At 35.4% G+C, this 20219-nt stretch overlaps 1 protein-coding gene across 1 annotated transcript in view; it reads right to left on the reverse strand.

Annotated features, from left to right (window-relative positions):
- Positions 1–6780: 6780 nt before the first annotated feature.
- The window catches only part of LOC150110080 (uncharacterized), a 143474-nt gene continuing 130035 nt past the window's right edge, over positions 6781–20219 (reverse strand). Inside the window, exon 8 of the mRNA XM_090407740.1 lies at positions 6781–6984. Within this exon, the coding sequence (XP_090263866.1) occupies positions 6781–6984 (204 nt within the window). The remainder of the gene's footprint in view (positions 6985–20219) is intronic.

A 20219-nucleotide genomic window follows, 5' to 3' on the forward strand; every position in this document is an offset into this window, starting at 1 on the left:
CTCCTCTACCACTTCCTGGTCCCCAAGAAACCCAGCTGACCAAATCTGTGGCAGTATTCAAGATGTGGCCGAATCACAGACTTATAAAGAGAGATAATAACTTCCCTATATTTACTTGTTAGCATGTTTTACAACAACCAAATAATCCTTTGAGCTATTTTACCAACTTATGCAATATGCCCTCTGAACCATAACTCTTTGTCCACCATTATCCCCAAATCTCTAGCTTCATCAATTTCCTGCAAACCAATACCGTCAATATGATAAACCACGTGCAATCTTATCAAGCCGAAGTGCATAACCTTACCTTTTGAAACATTACATTGATAATTATTATCCTTTACCCACAATGACAATTTATTTAAGTCATCCTGCAAGATATCTACACCACGTTTATCAACTGTTGCTTTTTCAGTTTTGCATAATCAACAAACAACTGAATATTCCCTTTTAAATCTTTCCCTATATAATTGATATACAAATTAAAGAGAAGTGGTCCAAGTACCAAACCCTGAGGTACTACACTAATCACTATCATTCTCCAAGATTCCACTCCACCATACACTACTCTCTGGTGTCTATCTATCAACCAGCCCCTATCTATGCTATTAGCCTCATACCTATTCCCTTTACTCCAGCTTTTTAATAGTTTTCCATGTGGTATTCTGTCAAATGCCTTGGAAAAGTCGAGCAGTAACATGGTTTAGCCATTATTCAATTATATTGTCACTTTATTATAAAATGTGAATAAGTTACTAAGACAGGACCTACCCTTTACCCAGCCATGATATCCACTGTAGAGTATCGCATACCTACCCACCCACTGTTATATTTATCTTTCAGCAACTTTTCCAATACTTTAACAACCACTCCTGATATATTAATTGGTCCGTAGTTTGCTACCACTGTCTCGGAGTCGCCTTTATTCAATGGTACTATCGTACCCTCTTTCCACTCCCTTGGAACCCAGCCAAAGCTGAGACTTAGAATGAACAAGTTAGTCAGAAACAATGCCAGTTTTCTTGCACATTCACGTAATACATAGACTGATATGCCATTCAGTCCGACTGCTGTGTTCTTATTCATATTTTTTAATATGCTGAACACCTGTTCATCTATCTCAATGTTGATATGCATCTCTGTATCATAAGCAACTGTAAAATCACCACCTGGATTATAAACCATTGTAAAATGATCACTCAGCAACTCAACTATTTCTTTTGGCTCAGTTACTGAGTAATGTTTAAAGTAATCCTACCATAGTAATTTTTCCTCTTACTTGCTACATAAAGAAAAAACTTTTGGATTTACTTTGGCCTGTTTTGCTAATTCTTTCTCATAAGTCTGATTTGGCCTTCCCATCATACTAGTCACGCTTCTTGCTTGCACTTTGTACTGCTCATGAGTATGCTGATCGCTTTTTTTCTTTATATTTCCTCCACAATGTTTTCTTTTTTGCAGCTCTTAGTTTATATCCCTAATCATCCATTTAATTCCAACTTGGTATATCCTCCTGACCTTGGGTATGCAGTCTGATACTACTACTACTACTCTCAAGCAATCTCTGACCACTTGCCATGCACTACCGACATTCTTTCCTTGTAGCTTCTCATTGTTCCAAATCTCCTGAGTCTCTCATAATCACCAGCCTCATAGTTGATCATAAACCCCTTCTTGAGAGAGGAGAGAATGCTACATGTATGGCAATTTCTAGAAGACCTCATGGTCACTCTCCCCAACTGGGTCAGAGTGTTTACCTTATTATGGATATATCTCCTGATGTATCTGATATATCCAACACTATATTAAACCCCTTGTCCTTCTATAACATGTGTTTAATGTAATTATACCTTAGCAACTGTATAAATCCCACTTCCATCTTACCCAATTTCCTTCCTCCAATCGATTTCCGCATAGTTGAAGTCCCACATAATAATTGTAATAATCTGCTAATACATGGCATCTACATATTCCTGTGGTGCCCCTGGTCTACAGCAGACACCCATTGTTCTATTTGCCTCTATCTCACACCAAACAGCCTCGATGAACCATCTCTCTCAGACCTTAAATCTTCTTTAACTTCTAATTTTGTTGGTTGTAATACCCCGACCTCCTGTTCCCTCTATCCTCCCTGAAAATACAATACCATTTACATTTTTTTGAGAATAGCGAACTCTGGTTTAGTTTATACATGATCCGATAAAATAGACTAAAATAGACTTTAAGCAAAATAGACTCACAATGTTACAATTTCTTTGAGGATATCTCTAGTATTTTAGACCAAGATGTTTGGAAACGTTTAGACAGAATGATCAATATTAGCTATGAGAAAGCTTTTACAAAAAGCAAACGGAACCAAATTAAAAAATTTAACTACCTTTATGCAAATCATATTAAGTCTAAACCTTCTCTGCCAGACAACAAAGTTATTTTTAATTTATCGGATCACGTATTAACTAAACCAGAGATCGCTATTCTCAAAAAAGGTTTCAACTTTGCGATAACACCTGATCACATACCTAAAGTGGATATCATTTGTAATATAGATAAGGCAATCTCGTTGTTACCTCAACACATAGCCAATGGCCTTAGATTAAAAAGTAGTACCATTCTCTCTTCTTCAAAAACTCCGAACACAAACTTCACCCCTCTGGAAAAAAAGAACTATGCTTAATTTAAAGAAAAATACAGATATCATTATACTCAAAGCGGATAAAGGAAACAGCACAGTGATCTTAAACACCAAAGACTACGAAGATAAACTTAGCTATTTGCTGTCAGACATGTCTGTTTACCGTGTAATAGTAACAGATCCAACGTTAAAAAATCACAATGATACCAACATTACCCCACATGGTTAACTGGCCAACAGAATTAATTAAAAAATTGAAGTCGATGCATCATCTAACTCCTAGACTATATGGCGTTTCTAAAATTCACAACGATGGAGTTCCATTACGCCCTATTGTGGACGGTATCAACTCTCCTGCCTATCTGTTGTCTAAGCACCTCGCAAAACTCCTACAACAACATATCCATAATTCGGATACTTATATTAGAAACTCACAACATTTTGTAGAGAAATTAAAAACCATCTCCGAAAACGATCTACTGGCCAGCTTAGATGTCCAATCTTTATTTACAAACATCCCTGTGGTAGAAGTCATCAACATTTTAGGTACTTTGTTTTCACAAGATATCGCTTCGCTGTTCAGTCATTGCCTAACATCAAACTATTTTTTACGAAAGAAAACCATTTACCAGCAATTGACTGGCTTGGCAATGGGCAGCCGCCTCTCACCATCTTGTGCCGATCTTTTCATGGAAGATCTTGAAAGTAGAATTTTATCTCAAGTAGACCCCAAACCCACAATATGGAGGAGATATGTAGATGATATCTTTATTGTGTGGAACCACAAAAAATATGACTTATTTGAATTTCTAAATAAGATCAACTCCTTTCACCATTCAATCAAATTCACTCTGGACCTTGAAAAAGAAAAACAACTACCATTTCTGGATATCCTAATTAAGAAGAAGCTAATGGTCGTTTGAACCTCTCAGTTTATAGAAAATCCACGAATACAGGACGTTATTTATACTTCAGCTCCTCCCACCACATTTCTCAAAAACTCAGCATTGTACATATGCTAAAGAAGGGAGCCGTCTGGAATACAACAGATCAAAAAGATCTTCAAGACGAATTGACACTGATATCCAACTAAAGTTATACATGTTATAATATAAAGTTATAATATAAAGAATATAAAGTTATATTCAATATGAGGGCGGATATTGACACTGATATTCGCCCTCATATTGAATGGCTATCCCCGGAGACTTGTTAACAAGATTCAGTTCTCTGATCCACCACAAAGACAACAAGAAGGCACTCAGTATATTACCACAATCGTCATTCCATACGTGGGGACAGTCTCTAACAAGGTTGCTAAACTCCTCAAACCACATAGAATAAGAGTGACCTTTAAACCAAAAGATACAATTCGAAAACTCTTAAAATCTCCAAAAGACTTCCATCCTTTCTTTAAATATGCTGGCGTTTACAATATCTCATGCTCGTGCGGTTTAAGTTACATCGGCCAAACTTCAAGAAGCCTTGAGATAAGACAGAGAGAACACATTGGATATGTCAAAAACAACAGACGAGATATATCAAGCTTATCTTCCCATTTCTCCACAACCAAGCATGTCATTTAGTGGGATAAAAGTTGTATTCCTTATATAGAAGAGGATTACCGCTCTCGTATTTTTAAAGAAGCCACAACAGTCGCCCGTTCTGTATAAAATATTAATAGGAACAAAGGTTTAATCTTATCTGAGATCTGGAAGTCCCTAATTAGATCTCTAAACACACAAGAAATGAACTTTAATACCAACTATAAAACGTTCCTAAACAACAACAAGTGAAATCATGTACGCGCCACAAGTGTATTGTACACGTTCAGTGTTGTTTTGTAATTTATAATTAGAATTCTGTTAATGTCTTGTCTGTAACATGTTTTGTTAGCTTTAGTTCCTATCATCAGTCCTGTACCCTGAAGATGCCAACAGCTCAAGTTGGTGAAACTAGTTGGTATTGAAATAGTTTTTTTCTCAGATACTTGATCAAGATTTCCCAAATAGTCAATTTACATGAGTTAGCTGAACATTTAGGCTTCGCTGGCATGGCAGCTCTTTCGAACTGTTAATTCTGATCAGAGACTATGCAGAAACCTAAAGACAACACAAACCCTCTGAATATCATAGCAATCCTATGTCAGAAAGTTAAATTGAAGCCTTTGGGTAACTTTAGTAATTGTTTATACATATGGATATATACATACGGATACAACGAAGATTACAAATACACCCAGAGGATAACAGCAATTGTAAGGGTAAGGAATTCATTTTTTTTTCTTTATAGTGCCATGATATGAGCACATGTCGACTATCAGTGCAGATCTTGTCTATTGTTAAGGTGATGCAAATACAGTCGAGAAGGTGTAATGTTGTTATACTGAGAATGTGAATATAAATTATGAGGAAAGACGGGAAATATGTGGACTGCAGGAAATGGCTAGGAGAAAGAGGGCTAACATGATACAAACTTCCGAAAGGGTCATACAGAATACCGGTAGATGGAATTTTTCATTTTGTAGAAATGAATGGATGATTGCACATCCTTCGAAATTGAGAATGAATGCAGTCAACAATAGGGTAAAAACCAGAGTTTTCTCATAAAGCAGTGTGATGGAATGGCTTACCTTTTGAGGTGACAGGTGCAAGTACTTGAATGAATTTAAGAAAAGGTATAACAGCTGGTGTAATTCATGTAGCCTTCCTCAATGAGCTCCTACCTTCCATTGAGTTCTCTAATAATAATAATAATAATAATAATAATAATAATAATAATAATAATATGCACTCTGGAACGCAAAAGTTGGGTCTGAGAGAACATCTAACACGTGGGTCCGTTTGCACTTGGAATACGGAATGAGAGAGGACAAAAACTGATTGATTTCTGTAACAAGCACAGTATCATCATAACTAACACTTATTTTGAGCAAAAATCAACAGCAAGATACACATGGGAAAGTCCAGATGGAAGATACAAAAATCAATTAGACTATATTGTGGTCAGTAAAAGTTACTTCAATGGAGTACGGAAATCAAAGGTGATGCCAAGTGCTGAATGTGGATCTGATCGCAGACTGGTCTTAATGAAGAGGAATATTCGCCTGAAAACAATAAAAATTAAAAGAATCGACCCCTAAAATGGGATCTGCAAATGGTTGAAAATCCAATAGTAAAATCAAAATTTAATGACAATGTTTCAGAACTGCTGTTTACACAGTTGCAAAACGAAAATGAACCCTCTCAGTGGAATAGACTACAAGCAGCTATCATAACATCTGCTAAAAACCACATCAATAAGCAAAAAGCAAGAATCATAAGAACATTAGTGTGGCCAGTTTTCACATATGGAAGTGAGACCTGGATATTCAAGAAGAGAGTAAGGCAACAGATAATGGCCCCTTTGAAGTGTGGTTTTATATGAGAGCTCTGAAAATCTCATGGACAGAACACGTGACAAATACAGATTCCTACAGAGAATGAGAACACAGAGATCTTTATTACAGGAAATGATCCAGAGAAAGATGAGAGTGAGAGGACATGTACTGAGAGGTTCAGTAGGACAGAGGATATACTAACAGTGTTAAATGGAAAAATTATCGGAAAAGGATCAAAGGCAAAAAAACGAAGGACATAATTTGAAGATATAAGATCACGTACAGGATCATATGGCTATGCAGAAACAAAAAAGGAAAGCCATCAACAGAGAGAGAACTGGAAGGACATGGTTCTGCACCCTCTGATTGAGGAAGCTACATGAAGAAGAAGAAGCACTCTAGATACCTTTCCACTCTTCAGGTTTTTAATAGTATTTTTTTATACTTCAAGTATTGATTATGTGCTTTTAATTGCAATCTTCTTGAATATTTTCTACTACTGTTTTATTACTTCTTGTTTCATTTAGCAATTTTTCAAGTAATTTCTTCACAATACCTTTAGTTTTCGTATCATCTCTGGTTTCTTTTATAGTACCCATGCCTGTTTTGTTTTCAATAATAGCACTTGGGAACATTTTATCACTTTCCTAGTATTTATTTTCTATATTCTTAATGAAGTCTTCCCGTGACTTTTCTTTAGTTCCTTTTACTTATTTCCTTTCTTACATTTTTCTTTATATTCTCTCAGGTGCACATGCTGACTTCCTTCCTAGGGACTTTCAATATGCTTTCTTCTTCTTTTAAGTGACTTCTTTTTACCACAAAGTTCTGATTTTTCTATCCTTGCAGACAACTTCACATGCTTCTCTAAGTGAATCAATGTTTCCTTCAGAGTCTGTCCAAGATTTTGGATAGACTCTGAAGGAAACATTGATTCACTAGTGATATCCAAGATTTCATTCTTACTTTCAAACTATAGAATCAAATATATACATTTTTTTCTTGAATATTTGATCCCTACAATTCATCTCTGGAAGTTCATCAACTTTGACTATTTTTAAAAATCTCGTGCATGATTTTCTTTCCAATATGATATTCAGTTTCATCCTACTCAAATCAAAATGGTGATCACTTCCTATTTCAAATATCCTGTGTACTCTTGTATTTAGAACCAGGGGGAACTTATTGCTATCAACATAGTCAATGAAACTTTTATTTCTCGTGTCTTCTTTTCATATTAATCTGTGCACATCTTTCTGTTTGTATTAGCAAAAACTTATGAATGTCCTGAACTAAATTGAATTGAAAAATTCCTCCACTTTTTCCTCAGTAGTATGTTCTGTGAAACCACAGTGTCATTGTCTAGTTCTCCATTTTGATGTTTACTCACTTCATTCTACTTAATATTGCCAGCCATTCAAGATTATTCTTGAATACTATAAGTATTCCTTCCTTTCCATGATGATTATTACCTGAAATATAACATTTACTTTGTCATATAGAAAAACCTCACCTGTTTTTTTTTTGTCTTCTTTTAGTAACACCACTTAAGTCGATGTGGGATTTCTCTAATTTTTTTTGGTCAGTTCTACTTTTCTGTTCGCACTTCTTATGCTGATGGTGCCTATCTTGAATTCAGCTGAAGTTGAGTTAGAGTTTGTTCCAGTAGTTGACATTTCACTCGCCTATTTAAACTTACGTGCTGGCTTGAACTCATTATGGGGTTTAATGGAATAAATACAGCACTTAAACACGTTTAATCTATCCTATATTTAGATGTCTCAGTCACTGAGACATCTCCAGGAAAACAATATTAAACTTGTCAAAACACACAACTCTGCACAAACACCATGGAGAAAAGATTAGACTGAAAGCCTAAAGTCCTATGAGGAGCACCTCTATGGGCACTGCTGGGTAGGGGTCATAAGAATTAAAAAAACTCACACCATTTAGTTCCCGCATACCCTGCATATACGGATTGCCAAAATTTCATAAACCCAATAGCCCTCTCAGTCCTACAGTAGATGCTACTGACTCTCCCTCTTTTAAGTTAGCCAAAGAATTAGCAAAATCCTTAACCCCACTTACAGGTCATTCTTCTTATATTAAAAATTTTACTCATTTCTAATCTTTAATCCTAAATTAGTTTTAGACAATAACGATATGATGATTAGCTTTAATGCACCTCCCTTTTTACATCAATATCTCTATTTCTGAAACTTTAATTTATTAAAATAATCTTTTTCTTCCGGATATAATTCATTATTTTAATTTTACATTCATTCTGGCTACTTCACTTGGAAAGCTACTAAACTGGTGTCCAAAATCTAAGGACGATCACTATTTCTGAAGATGACAACCACAAATTCAGATGAACCAGCATGTGGTAATTTGTATAACTGAATATTTCGAGTAGAAAGTAAGTACATATTCAAATTTTCAAATCGCGCACAAAGGGATCTCTCAACAGTATAACGGGAAAAAGGCTGTGCTAGTAGTAGGGGTGCCACTAGTGACAAGATCAAGATCAAGAGAAGATAAAGAATCGTGACGTGATTGGTTGTTTATTTGATGACGTCATTGTGTGTGACGCCATGAGTTTGTAATGTTAGGAATTTCCCTGAGGGGGGGGGGGCATATGTGTGAATGACGTCGCGTTGTTCGTTTTGTTCGCATATGGAATTATGGGTGATGATTGGAGATAAGGATTCGTGTCGTGATTGGTGGTGCACTTCTGACAAGATCAAGATCAAGATAAGATAAGGAATCGTGACATGAATGTTTGTTGTTATCAAATGAATATAAGTGATGTCATTTGTTAGTTGTAAACAAGTGATATCATTTGTTAGTTGTAAATAACTGACGTTATTTTTTGAATGGAAAAAGCAGATATATTAGTGGATAACGAATCGTGTCGTGATTGGTGGGACACTAGTGACAAGATCAAGATAAGATAAGGAATTGTGACGTGGATGTGTTATTAAAGAGTTTGGAATGTTTGGAATTTCGCTTGGCCCCCTCGTCTTTCAGGGACATCATGTGGTGTGTTTGGTTTGCTTATGGAACTGAGGGTGTTATTTTGAGATAAGAATCGTGACGTTATGTGTTTGGAAATTTCTGGGGAACATATGTCTCTCTGTGATATGTGGTTTGGCTATGGAATTGTGGGCTATGTTTTTGAGATAAGATATCTTGGAATTTTCCCAGGGTGACACTCATCTGTCATTGTCATCATGTTTTGTGTTTGGTTGTCTATAGATGGCTGTACTAATTTTCCAATACATTTTGGGGTATTTCTTTCCTGTTAAAGGGTGAGAATTCTTAGAGTAGAGTAGAGTCTAGTGACGACAGTGTTTCGAGTTTTTCTGAATAATTTAACTATATGGTGATGTCACTCAAACATACACGTTTTTTGCTTCAAAATTTTCATTATCAGTTGGAGAAGACATTACCAAAAGATTATTGGCAAATGACAACCTCTTTTTCAAATTAACGTTATCTTGTTTACAAATGTGTGGGTAATGGTGTTTTTTTTTAGTTTACATGAAGATAAAAAACCAAACGGTATTTTAAAAATAAACGGAGCCTTTAAAAGGTTAAAATAACTTTTTTGTATGTAGTCTAGAAATTCTAATGATAATTTAAATTTACTTACAATGTTTCCAGAATGATTCTTCTTAACAAATAGATATTCCAAAATAGTTGAATATTTATCCACACCACAACACACAAAAACACAATCTTGAAAGAACGAAATTTCTGTAATAACCTGAAAAACTATTTGACTTTTGTTCCTTAAGTTTTCTGTCCATTTAGTACACCATTAATTCCTTAGCATTGAGTTATACTATGTTTTATTCCCAAGGTGGTTAGTGTAACCTCAAACTGTCTTTTCCTGACTAATACAGGGTGTCCCAAAATTCACGCAAGATTTAAATTTAGCGCCATTTGTGGGGTAAAGTGTTGCCAACGAGAAAAAAAAGACAGCGTGACAGCTGACAGTTCAGGGTTATTAAAAATGGAGCGCTACATATAAGAACAACATATTTTCATTGTTGAGCAATATTTTAAAAATAATGAAGGTTTTTTCGAACAAAATCATCTTCAGCAATGATGCTCATTTTCATCTTGATGGCTTCGTTAATCGGCAAAATGGTCCGATTTGGAGTTCAGAAAATCCACGAGTGATTGTTGAGAAACAAATGCATCCACAACGTGTCACTATTTGGTGTGGATTTTGGGCTGGAGGCATCATCGGTCCATTCTTCTTCGAAAATGTGGCTGGTAAGGCAATAACAGTTAATGGTGCTCGCTATCACGACATGATAATCCTGATTTTTTTTGTGACTAAATTGCAAGATATGGATGTGGACAGCATGTGGTTTCAACACGATGGTGCCATATGCCATACAGCTCGAGAAACAATTCAATTACTGCATGAGTCATTTCCTGGTCATGTAATTTCCCGTTTTGGTGATCAGAATTAGCTGCCCAGATCATGTGACTTAACGCCATTGGACTTTTTTCTTTGGGGTTTTTTGAAGTCTAAGGTTTATGCCAACAAGCCCATGACTACCCATGCCTAGAAGGAGGAAATTGAGCGCTGTATCAACGAAATGCAGACACATTTATGCAAAACAGTCATGGAAAATTTCGACAAAAGAGTGCGTATGTGCCAGCAAAACCGTGGAGGCCATTTACCTGATATGTTATTCCATGCGTAACCCTATACTGTATACTTTATGAATCAATAAGAAATTACAATTTTTAATTAAAAAACTGTGTTTTCTATCAAAATTACTTCTTGCGTGAATTTTGGGACACCCTGTATATCCACCAGCGATTGGTAATTTCCCATCTCTCAATGCATATTTTTTTTTCAAATGATTGGTTATTTTGTATTTTACTTTTAAAATTCAGTTAACTACATATTATAACCAGAATAACTGAGTAAATTAAATAAATAAATTGTGTGTGAATTATTTTCCCACACTCTTAATTTTCATTAGACTTGTTTGTAGATGACTGAGTGACTCATATCTGGGCAGTCATCATTCAGAGATTGGGAACGTTAGGTAGACATTGTAGAATAAATAATCATTTCTTTTCATAGATGTATCGCACTTTCTTCAAAGGTAAAATTTTCCCAGGGTTGTGTATTACTCACTTTCTGATGTGACTAAATGTTTACACTACTGTTGGGTAGCAAAGGTTTGCAGTTGACCTCATGTGATGATGAGAACTAACTTATTCGAATCATTTCCTTTCATAGATGTATTGCAGTTTCTTCCAAGGTGAATTTTCCCAGGATTGTGTATTACTCATGTTTTCTGTTGTGACTAATTGTTTCGAGGTGATACAGGAATTGATTGCACTACTGTTTGGTAGCAAAGGTTTGCAATTTAACCTCATGTGATCGATGAGAACTAAGTTATTCAATGTCACATGTTGTCGTTATTGGTTTTCCATCAGTCCTGATTTTTATAGACTAATGGGTGGCTGCTTCCATTTGTCTTTCTAGTATTTGTAATATTTGTATGCATTCAGAAGTTAGTAGTTCCAAAATGAGTTTTTCTGGAAAAAAGGTAAGTTAATTTATGTCATTTTATAGCAACGTCATTTGAAAATTGAGCATTAGTTGAATTTTTAGTGACTACATTAGCGAATTTTGTCTATAAAGTTATAAGGTGGTGGTTTTTGCAATGGAAAATGAAAAATCATGTTCATGATTTCCAATCTGTTTTGTGTTAAGTGAAATCCCATAAGTCATTATATATATATATATATACATGTATATATATATATTTTATTTTTTTAACCAAGTAATTTTATAACCAACCTTATAAAATTACTTGGTTATCCTAATATACAATATCCCCAAGTTAAAATTTCATTTTCATCTATATATTCTCCAGAGATTTTTATTAAAAATAAAAACACCTTATAGCAACTTGTATAGGTAAAGTTGATAAGGATCTGTATTACTAAAACCTTGGTATTTAGGGTCTAGCTACTCACTGAGGAGTCCTCAAAAAAAGATTGAAACTGGTCTGGGTAGTGACCCCACCCATAATGCATTGCAGTATACATCTTCTAGTGAGATGTGCTTTACATTATGGGAAATACTAAGAATAGTGATCAGATCTTTATCCACCTTTACAATGAGTTTCCCTGGTATTGTACCATCTTTAAACTTGAACTACGTTTCAGGTGCAAACTTAACTGTTTGCTTACTTGGGATTAGGAGTAAAATTACTTGATTATCCTAATATACAATATCCCCAAGTGAAAAATTCATTTTCATATACAGTGGTATCTCGCTAATCCGAACTAATGAAAACCGTGCTCGTTCGGATTAGCAAATTTCTCCCAGAGAGAAATAACAATAAGTAGCGTTGAAGACAAAAATAATCAGATTCTAATGGTACGTCAATGATAGAAACTGATAGAAAAAAAGCTACTGCACTGTAACAGTAGATTACAGTACAGTAATCTACTGTTACAGTAGATTACAGGTAGAACTGATTTCACTTTCGGTTCTAAATGTAATCCATTCCATAACATCTGTTTGTGAAATTTCATCATCTGGATTTATATTTTTAAATTAAATTATGCACGTTTTGAATTTCCTCTTGTGTATATTTGTGATTCATGCCGACAATACAGTACATACTGTACAGTATAAAAAAAGCAAACGTGAACACACAATACATCAAAATAGACCTCCAGTATAACCATACAATTGACAGTATGAAAAAAATACTGTAAAACAAAAAATAATACAGAACACTGATTTAATAAAATTGCATAGTTCAGCGTAACTTAATTTGCATAAAAATATCACTTTCTTGTACACAACACAAAAAAGTTTCACAAAATAACACAAAAAAAGGTTTTTATTTCTTTGTCACTGATTTTCTTTTGTTTCTTCGAAGCTAAACTTTTTTTCGAATGCTTCTTCTCAGAGCTGCATTAGCAACAAAATTTTGTGGAATAGTATATCATTCTGCCTTAGCACATTTTATACACATATTAAAACTGTCAGGTACCTCTTCATGTTTTACTTTTTTTTTCTTCGAGTTCTTTATCGTTATCATCGTCTTCTAATTCATTAGAAGATGATGATGACGATGATTCTACATAATAATATACCATAAATATGTAGCATCATATTTACAATTTAAGCATCTGATTTGATTTCGATTTCACTTTCGGTTCTAACTGCAATCCATTCTGTAACATCTGTTTGTGAAATTTCATCATCTGAATTTATATTTTTAACCAAATTATGCACGTTTTGAATTTCCTCTTTTTGTGTATATTTGTGATTCATGCCGACAATACAGTATGTACGTACAGTATAAAAAAAAGCAAACATGAACACATAATACATCAAAATAGGCCTCCAGTATAACCGTACAATCGACAGTACGAAAAAATACTGTACTGTAATAATAATAAAATAAATAATAATAGTTAAAATAATAATTATTAAATAAAAATAATAGTACACAAAATAATAATACGTAATAAATAACACTTTTTTTCCTTTCAAACCGCAGTTCAGATTACTGGAGGGTTGGGACTAAAGAGGTTCAGATTAGCGAGATACCACTGTATATATATATATATATATTTTTTTTTTTGATCGGGAAAAGATATTGAGTTTGGTTATTTAGTAACATTGTGTTAGTGAAATCATTGAGTAGTGTCAAAATTGCAAAACACATTATGATGAGTAACATTTCATGAAAATACTTCAAACTGTTTTATGTTTACTGAAATGTCCATAAGGCATTTTTTTTTATTTATTTTTTTTGACTGTTAGGGTTTTGGGGAAAATTTTGAAGGTTGATATATAGTAAAATTGTGTTAGTGAAAGGATCACATAGTGATCCTTTCACTATGTTTCCTTTCACAACATGTTTTTTTTAATAGTGATCATACATTATTCGTTTTGTTGATGGTGATGGGAACGTTTTTAATCATCACCCCATTTTTGTAGAGGTTGATTGATTTAACAAGAGAAAATGAAGAAAGCACAGGATGTGATGTTAATCCTCATGAAACAATCGCTGGTGTGGCTGGAGGAAGTCGCGAGCCCCCCAAAAAAATTTATATAATTTACATTCAGTTTCTGGATGTGAAATTAAAGTCTCTACTTCTACTATTAACCCCTCACTCTACAGGGATTTTTATATTGTTTCGGTGGGCAGGTCATGGTTCTCTATCAAATATCAAACTCATCAAATGGAGTACCAAGTTAGATTTCGTGATCTTGAACTCCACCGACCAGAGTGTTTTTTGAAATGTTTCAAGATATGCTTAATGAGATCATTCAGCATTTATCGAGTTTAGGAACTTTTTCTCACATTTGGTTGGGCATTAATGCATCCAGTTTAGAAAACAACATTAACTTACCATTCATGTTGCTTTCTGAGCTAACTATCCAAAGGATAGTTGATGCTTTTTATGCTGTCATCCAATTGAAACGTGAGTTTCTTTTGGCAAATGATCTTGTTATCGATGTCATACTGATTAACATCTGTAACAAGGTGGTGGAAGAACAAATGTTAAAAGAAGAATGCTGCTTAGCCCTGGATGAATTTATGAAAATCAAAAGAGCTGTTGAGGAAATTAACAGCAAAGACAATCTTTGCATGGCCCGTGCACTTGTTCTGGGTGTTTCTTCACACACTGATGATGTTGCAACATACAGACAAGTGCGTTTAGATTGTAAAAAGTTACAAACAAAGAGGGCTTTAACTCTCCACAAAATTGTAGGGGGTTCTGCTCACTTGCAGTATTCCAGAAGCAGCTCTCTTTCAAAAACACTTGACTCTGGAATACCAAATTGTAATTTTTTTGGCAGATGTTGATTTTTCTGTGGTGTTTCAGAGGTCAAATGCAAGTCAACGGATCTGTCTTTTATATCACTGATCTCATTATGATATAGTGCATAGTGTGGCAGCTCTCTTTGGGGGTATCTATTATTGCCCCACTTGTTTTCGGACATTCAGCACTTCTATCAAATTGCAAATGTATAGATGTAAAAATGTGTGCATCTGCTGCCGCATGAACGCCAATCATAGCGTGCAGAACCTTCTTTTGTGTGCATCATGCAATCGATTTTTCTACGACAACGATTGTCTGAATTTGCAAATACAAAATAACATTTGTTCAAAACTCCATCATTGCAGACAATGTTTGGCTACTTTCTCTACAGAAAAAAGCCATGTCTGTCTACCTGAAAATTTCTGCCACCACTGCAAATTAGTTCACCCAAAACAGATGTGTTTTGTGCAAAAATCGGAGGTCTAAAATAAGCAAATTTCTATGGGGTTTTTTTTGACACAGAAACTATTGCTAAAAATCATCGACATGTTCCTGTTTTATGTATAGCTGATTTTGGTAGTCACGAATGCAAGTTCTGGGATGAAAACTGTGTGGGTCAATTCCTAGATGAGCTGTTTTCTGTCAAGAATATCATGAAAAGGGATCGAGATGGTAAGATCCTTCGGACTGTCGAACCAAAATACAAAAATATTCTTGTGATTGCACACAATTTTCGTGGTTTGACGGGTATTTTATTTTGGAATATCTTTTTTTTTTCAAAAAATTTCCAGCCCTGTGTAGTGTTTGACGGATCAAAGATACTTGCTATCTATTATGACCCTTTAAACATCATATTTCTTGGCAGTTTTTCATACATTAGTGTCACTCTTAGGAAACTACCAGCCATGTTCGATCTTCTAGAAGTTCATAAGGGTTTCTTTCCTCATAAGTTTCACAGATCATTCTCTGGATTATTGTGGAGTCGTCCCCAAAAAATCATATTTTCAGCTGGAATTTATGAACAAAGAAACTCGTACAGAGTTTGAGACTTGGTACAAAAATCAGCTAGACACTGAATACTGTCTGAAAGAGGAACTTTTAGATTATACGAAAGATGACATGCATGTTTTGTGTGACAGTTACTTTTCGCACTCTCTTCATACAGGTCACCCAGACTGACCCCTTTCTCCATGACATTACAATTTCAGGAGTATGTTTGAGAGTATTTCTCCAAAATGATTTGAAACCTAACACTTTGGCCATACTTCCTGCTTGGAGTTACATAGGGGAAAATGTGCAAAGTCAAAAGGCTTTGACTTGGCTCAAATGGCCAGAACAACACAACCATACAACATGCACGTTCTGTGGGGGAGAAGTCTGCATTGGACCTTATTTTGTCAATGGGAAATGTGGAAGCTTTTTATATGAATATTATGGTTGCTTCTACCATGGATGTCAAAAATGCTACAGACCAAGTACATTCCAACCATACAGAAACACAGACATGATTTCCCTTTTTGAGCAAATGAAGGGTCACAAAAACTATTTTCGTAGCAAAGTATTTGATGTAATCTCAATTTGGAAATGCCAATTTAATACAGAAATTTCTGAAAACACAGCCTTGAAAAACTTTATTGCTGATCTTAATATTCCAGATCCCATTTTACTTCATAGTACTCTGCATGGTAGCAGAACCGACTGCTACAAAATGTATCACAAAATTCAGTCAGAAGGGGAAGTTATTCACTATTTGGACTTCAATAGCCTTTATCCATGGGTAATGAAATACCAGGTATTTCCTATGGGGCATCCCGAAGTTATTCTCGATAATTTCGACTATTCTCCTGGGGTTTACTTTGGTATTTGCCATGCAAAAGTGGAAGCACCTACCAATCTCTTTTTACCAGTTTTGCGCATCACAGTTAATGAAAAATTAATCTTCCCCCTGTGTGGAAAGTGTGCTTCCGAAATGGCCCCATTATGCTCTCATACGGACCGATCTTCTACAGGTTATTGGTGCACTGCAGAATTAGATTTAGCACATGCTCATGGTTATAAAGCTATAGAATTTTACGAGGTGTGGCATTTTTCTCAAAAATTTGAAGGTGAAGAAAACTTCTTTGCTCACTACATTGATACCCTTCTGAAGCTGAAACAGGAAGCATCTGGATGGCCTGAACCGACAGTCTTATCTGGATGAGTTTTTGCTAAGGGAAGGTGTTAGGTTAAATAGTGAACACATTAGTAAAAATCCTGGTAAACGTTCACTTGCTAAGCTTTGTTTGCATTCCCTATGGGAAACGCTTGGTATGAGAATGTTAAGAACTCAGACCCAGGTGATTTCCTCTTATGAAGACCTGGTAGAACGTTTTTTAGATAATAGTAAAGTTATCCAAGATGCCAGGTTAGTTTCAGAAGAGCAGATGATGGTTGCCTACTCTCCTATTGAAGGCACTGAGCATGAAAATAGGAAAGGGAATGCTGTCATCCCCTCATTTGTAGCTGCCTACGGTAGGATAAAGTTATATGAGGTCACGGACCCTTTGGAAAGACGGCTTTTATAAACAGATACTGATTCTGTCATTTTCAGTGAAAAACTGAGCGATTACTCACCATCCACCTTGGGGAGCTGGGCGACGAACTCGACGGTGACTTTATAGTTGAGTTTGTTACCACAGGACCCAAATCTTATTCCAACAGAATGCGGGGGGGGTAAGATTGTGACCAAATGCAAAGGCATTACTTTTAAATTTTCACATGGACACTGATATTAATCTGGAATCTAGGGGTGAGCCACTAAACATTCAAATTCCTGTACCATTTTCTGTCCATAGAGACAAATGGAGCTGTCAACTCAAAACGACCTCTGTAACAAAAAGATTTGGATACAATTTTGCAAAGCGCATAGTGTCAACAGACACATGCACATTTTCCCTATGGGTATATTAAAGGATAATTCCTTACATTCATATACCCCATAAGCAAAAGATGCCATCTATGGGACAGAAAACTAAACAACATTTTACCTGGTAGGTAAAAATCCATTATTGTTTCCCACCATTATGATTTGCAGTGTCGCCCTTCTCTTGTACAGTCTTCACATCAATGTTATTGGTACTATCATTCCACAATAGCTTTTTTTCTTTATTAGAATTTAAAAAGAAAAAATTCGTCTTGGTATGATTACATGGTGACTGTGATAAAAAAATTATGGATCGGGAGATTGTTTGATATTAAAAACAAGTACTATTTGTTTTTACATGGTCTCTGATTATATAAAAATAATCAAAGTCTAATTATGTTATCATTTTCGATATGTTCATACATCCATTTACATGCATTATTTCGGGAGCTACTCAGTCAGGAAAAACAACATTCGTGTTGTCTCTCATAGAACATTGTAATCAACTAATCAAACCAATACCAGAGCGAATCGTTTACTGTTACAGTGAAAAATCAGGATAAATTTAAAAAATTTACCAACATAGAATTCATGAATGGTTTGAAGTTACCTGAATTTGATTCAAATGTGAGAAATTTACTCATAATCAATGATTTGGTTCACCAGGCTAAGGACAGCATGGAAATGGCTGATGTTTTCATAAAAGGTTCACATCACCGTAACCTCAGTGTCATTCTACTGACACAAAATTTATTCTGCAAAGGTACACATTTTCGTACAATTTCTCTCAATAGCCATTATGATATTGCTTTTAAAAATCCCTGAGACTCTTTACAGTTTTCTTAATTACCTTCCCAAGTATTTCCAGGACAAACGAACGTATTAGTTCAGATTTATAAAGATGCAACATGGGAACCCCACTCATATTTAGTTTTAGACCTTAGACAGGAAACACCTGATATTTTACACTTAAGGTCACGGATTTTGCCAGAAGAAAAACCCAATACAGTGTTTATCCCTGAATGGCTGATAGACTCATATGCTATGAATATATCATCAAGTACTTATCTCATTCCTCTCCCAAACAAGCAAACGATGCTTTAAAACACTGCACTTCCAGCCAAATCACCACACTCTGTGAAATCTGCAAAAATGTTTTGTGGAAATATTCCACTAAAGCATAACCAGAAGTCACACATACGAAGGGGAAAAAACTATAAGGGCACTAAGTAACAAATCGCTTCCCTTCATCACTAGAAGAAACCTGATTTTACAGCACAGGGAAGCACTGTTCCCATTATTAGGCAGTATCATTGTTTCTTTATTGAGTTCATTTATTAGAAAATGAATATGTTTAAAAATTTACGCTACTCCATCACCAGAGGAGCGTGAATTGTACAGACTCGATGATGAAATGAGTGCCATTTTAAAAATAAGATAAAAAAAATAAAAAATAAAAGCATATTTAAATGTTCTGCAAAAGTATTTAGGTTTGAAAAACCAATTAGCTCACACAGAAGGAGAGCAACAGGAACATAGACTGCCATATCCAGAACCTTCACTGAACAAACCGAATACCCATCAACCATCAACGTCACCCAGTCCCAGTGAGGAAAATGCTTCCACTCCACTCCCTGTCCGCAAGAGAGCATGAAGAAGGAGTATCAAATTCATCTTTTTATTTCCCCGAAAGCTGCGTGGAAATAAGAAACTGGTGTGGAAAAAATGGTAAGTGAAAAAAAAAAAAATCAGCTAACGCCTTTTTATTCCCGTATACGGGAGTAGGCGAGGCCATTTAGCCCTATCTAACTTTTGGACACTGAGTGGGCAGTTCAATCTCCACTGGTACCAATCAGAGATAGATGGCCCAAGGCTATCACTAATTAAGCGGTACACAGTGAAGAGAGATGGCTCAAATGTGCCGCCATCTCGTGGTCCCTAACCCTAACACAATATATTTAATGTCTGAAATAATGTGGGTTCTACCGTCGATTTTCTTGAGTTTACGGAACGAAAAACCCGAGTTTCCGAGGGGAAAAACCCGCTTGGCCATGCCAGAGATCGACTAACTCGGGAATCGGTCGAAAAAAGGCTTAGAAAAATTTCCTCTAGTCGCCGACTAGACTTAAAACCAAGTCTTCCTTCGTGCGGCCAAGCCCCGTGGTGTGCAAACGCCACATCCACTGAGCTACACAGTGAAAAAAACAATTTTTTTAAATTCTTTTTTATTTTCAGTAAATGATCTGTAACAGCATAAGTTACTACAATATCATTTAACCACAAATCCTTAGAATAACATTTGCTAATAATATTTTGCATAGAAAGACCACGACATCTCAATATTAAAAAATATACACAGTGCAAACCACACGCGACAGATTTCTTAGCTTGTACAGCTACAGTATTATAATGCCATTTATTAGTGTTGATATTCAGAAAGTTAACAATATCGTTTTCGGGTGGACGACCGA

The sequence above is a fragment of the Typopeltis vanoorti genome, chromosome 1 (assembly GCF_054136105.1).
Source record: "Typopeltis vanoorti isolate ZY-2024b chromosome 1, IOZ_Tvanoo_1.0, whole genome shotgun sequence".
Taxonomy (NCBI): domain Eukaryota; kingdom Metazoa; phylum Arthropoda; class Arachnida; order Uropygi; family Thelyphonidae; genus Typopeltis; species Typopeltis vanoorti.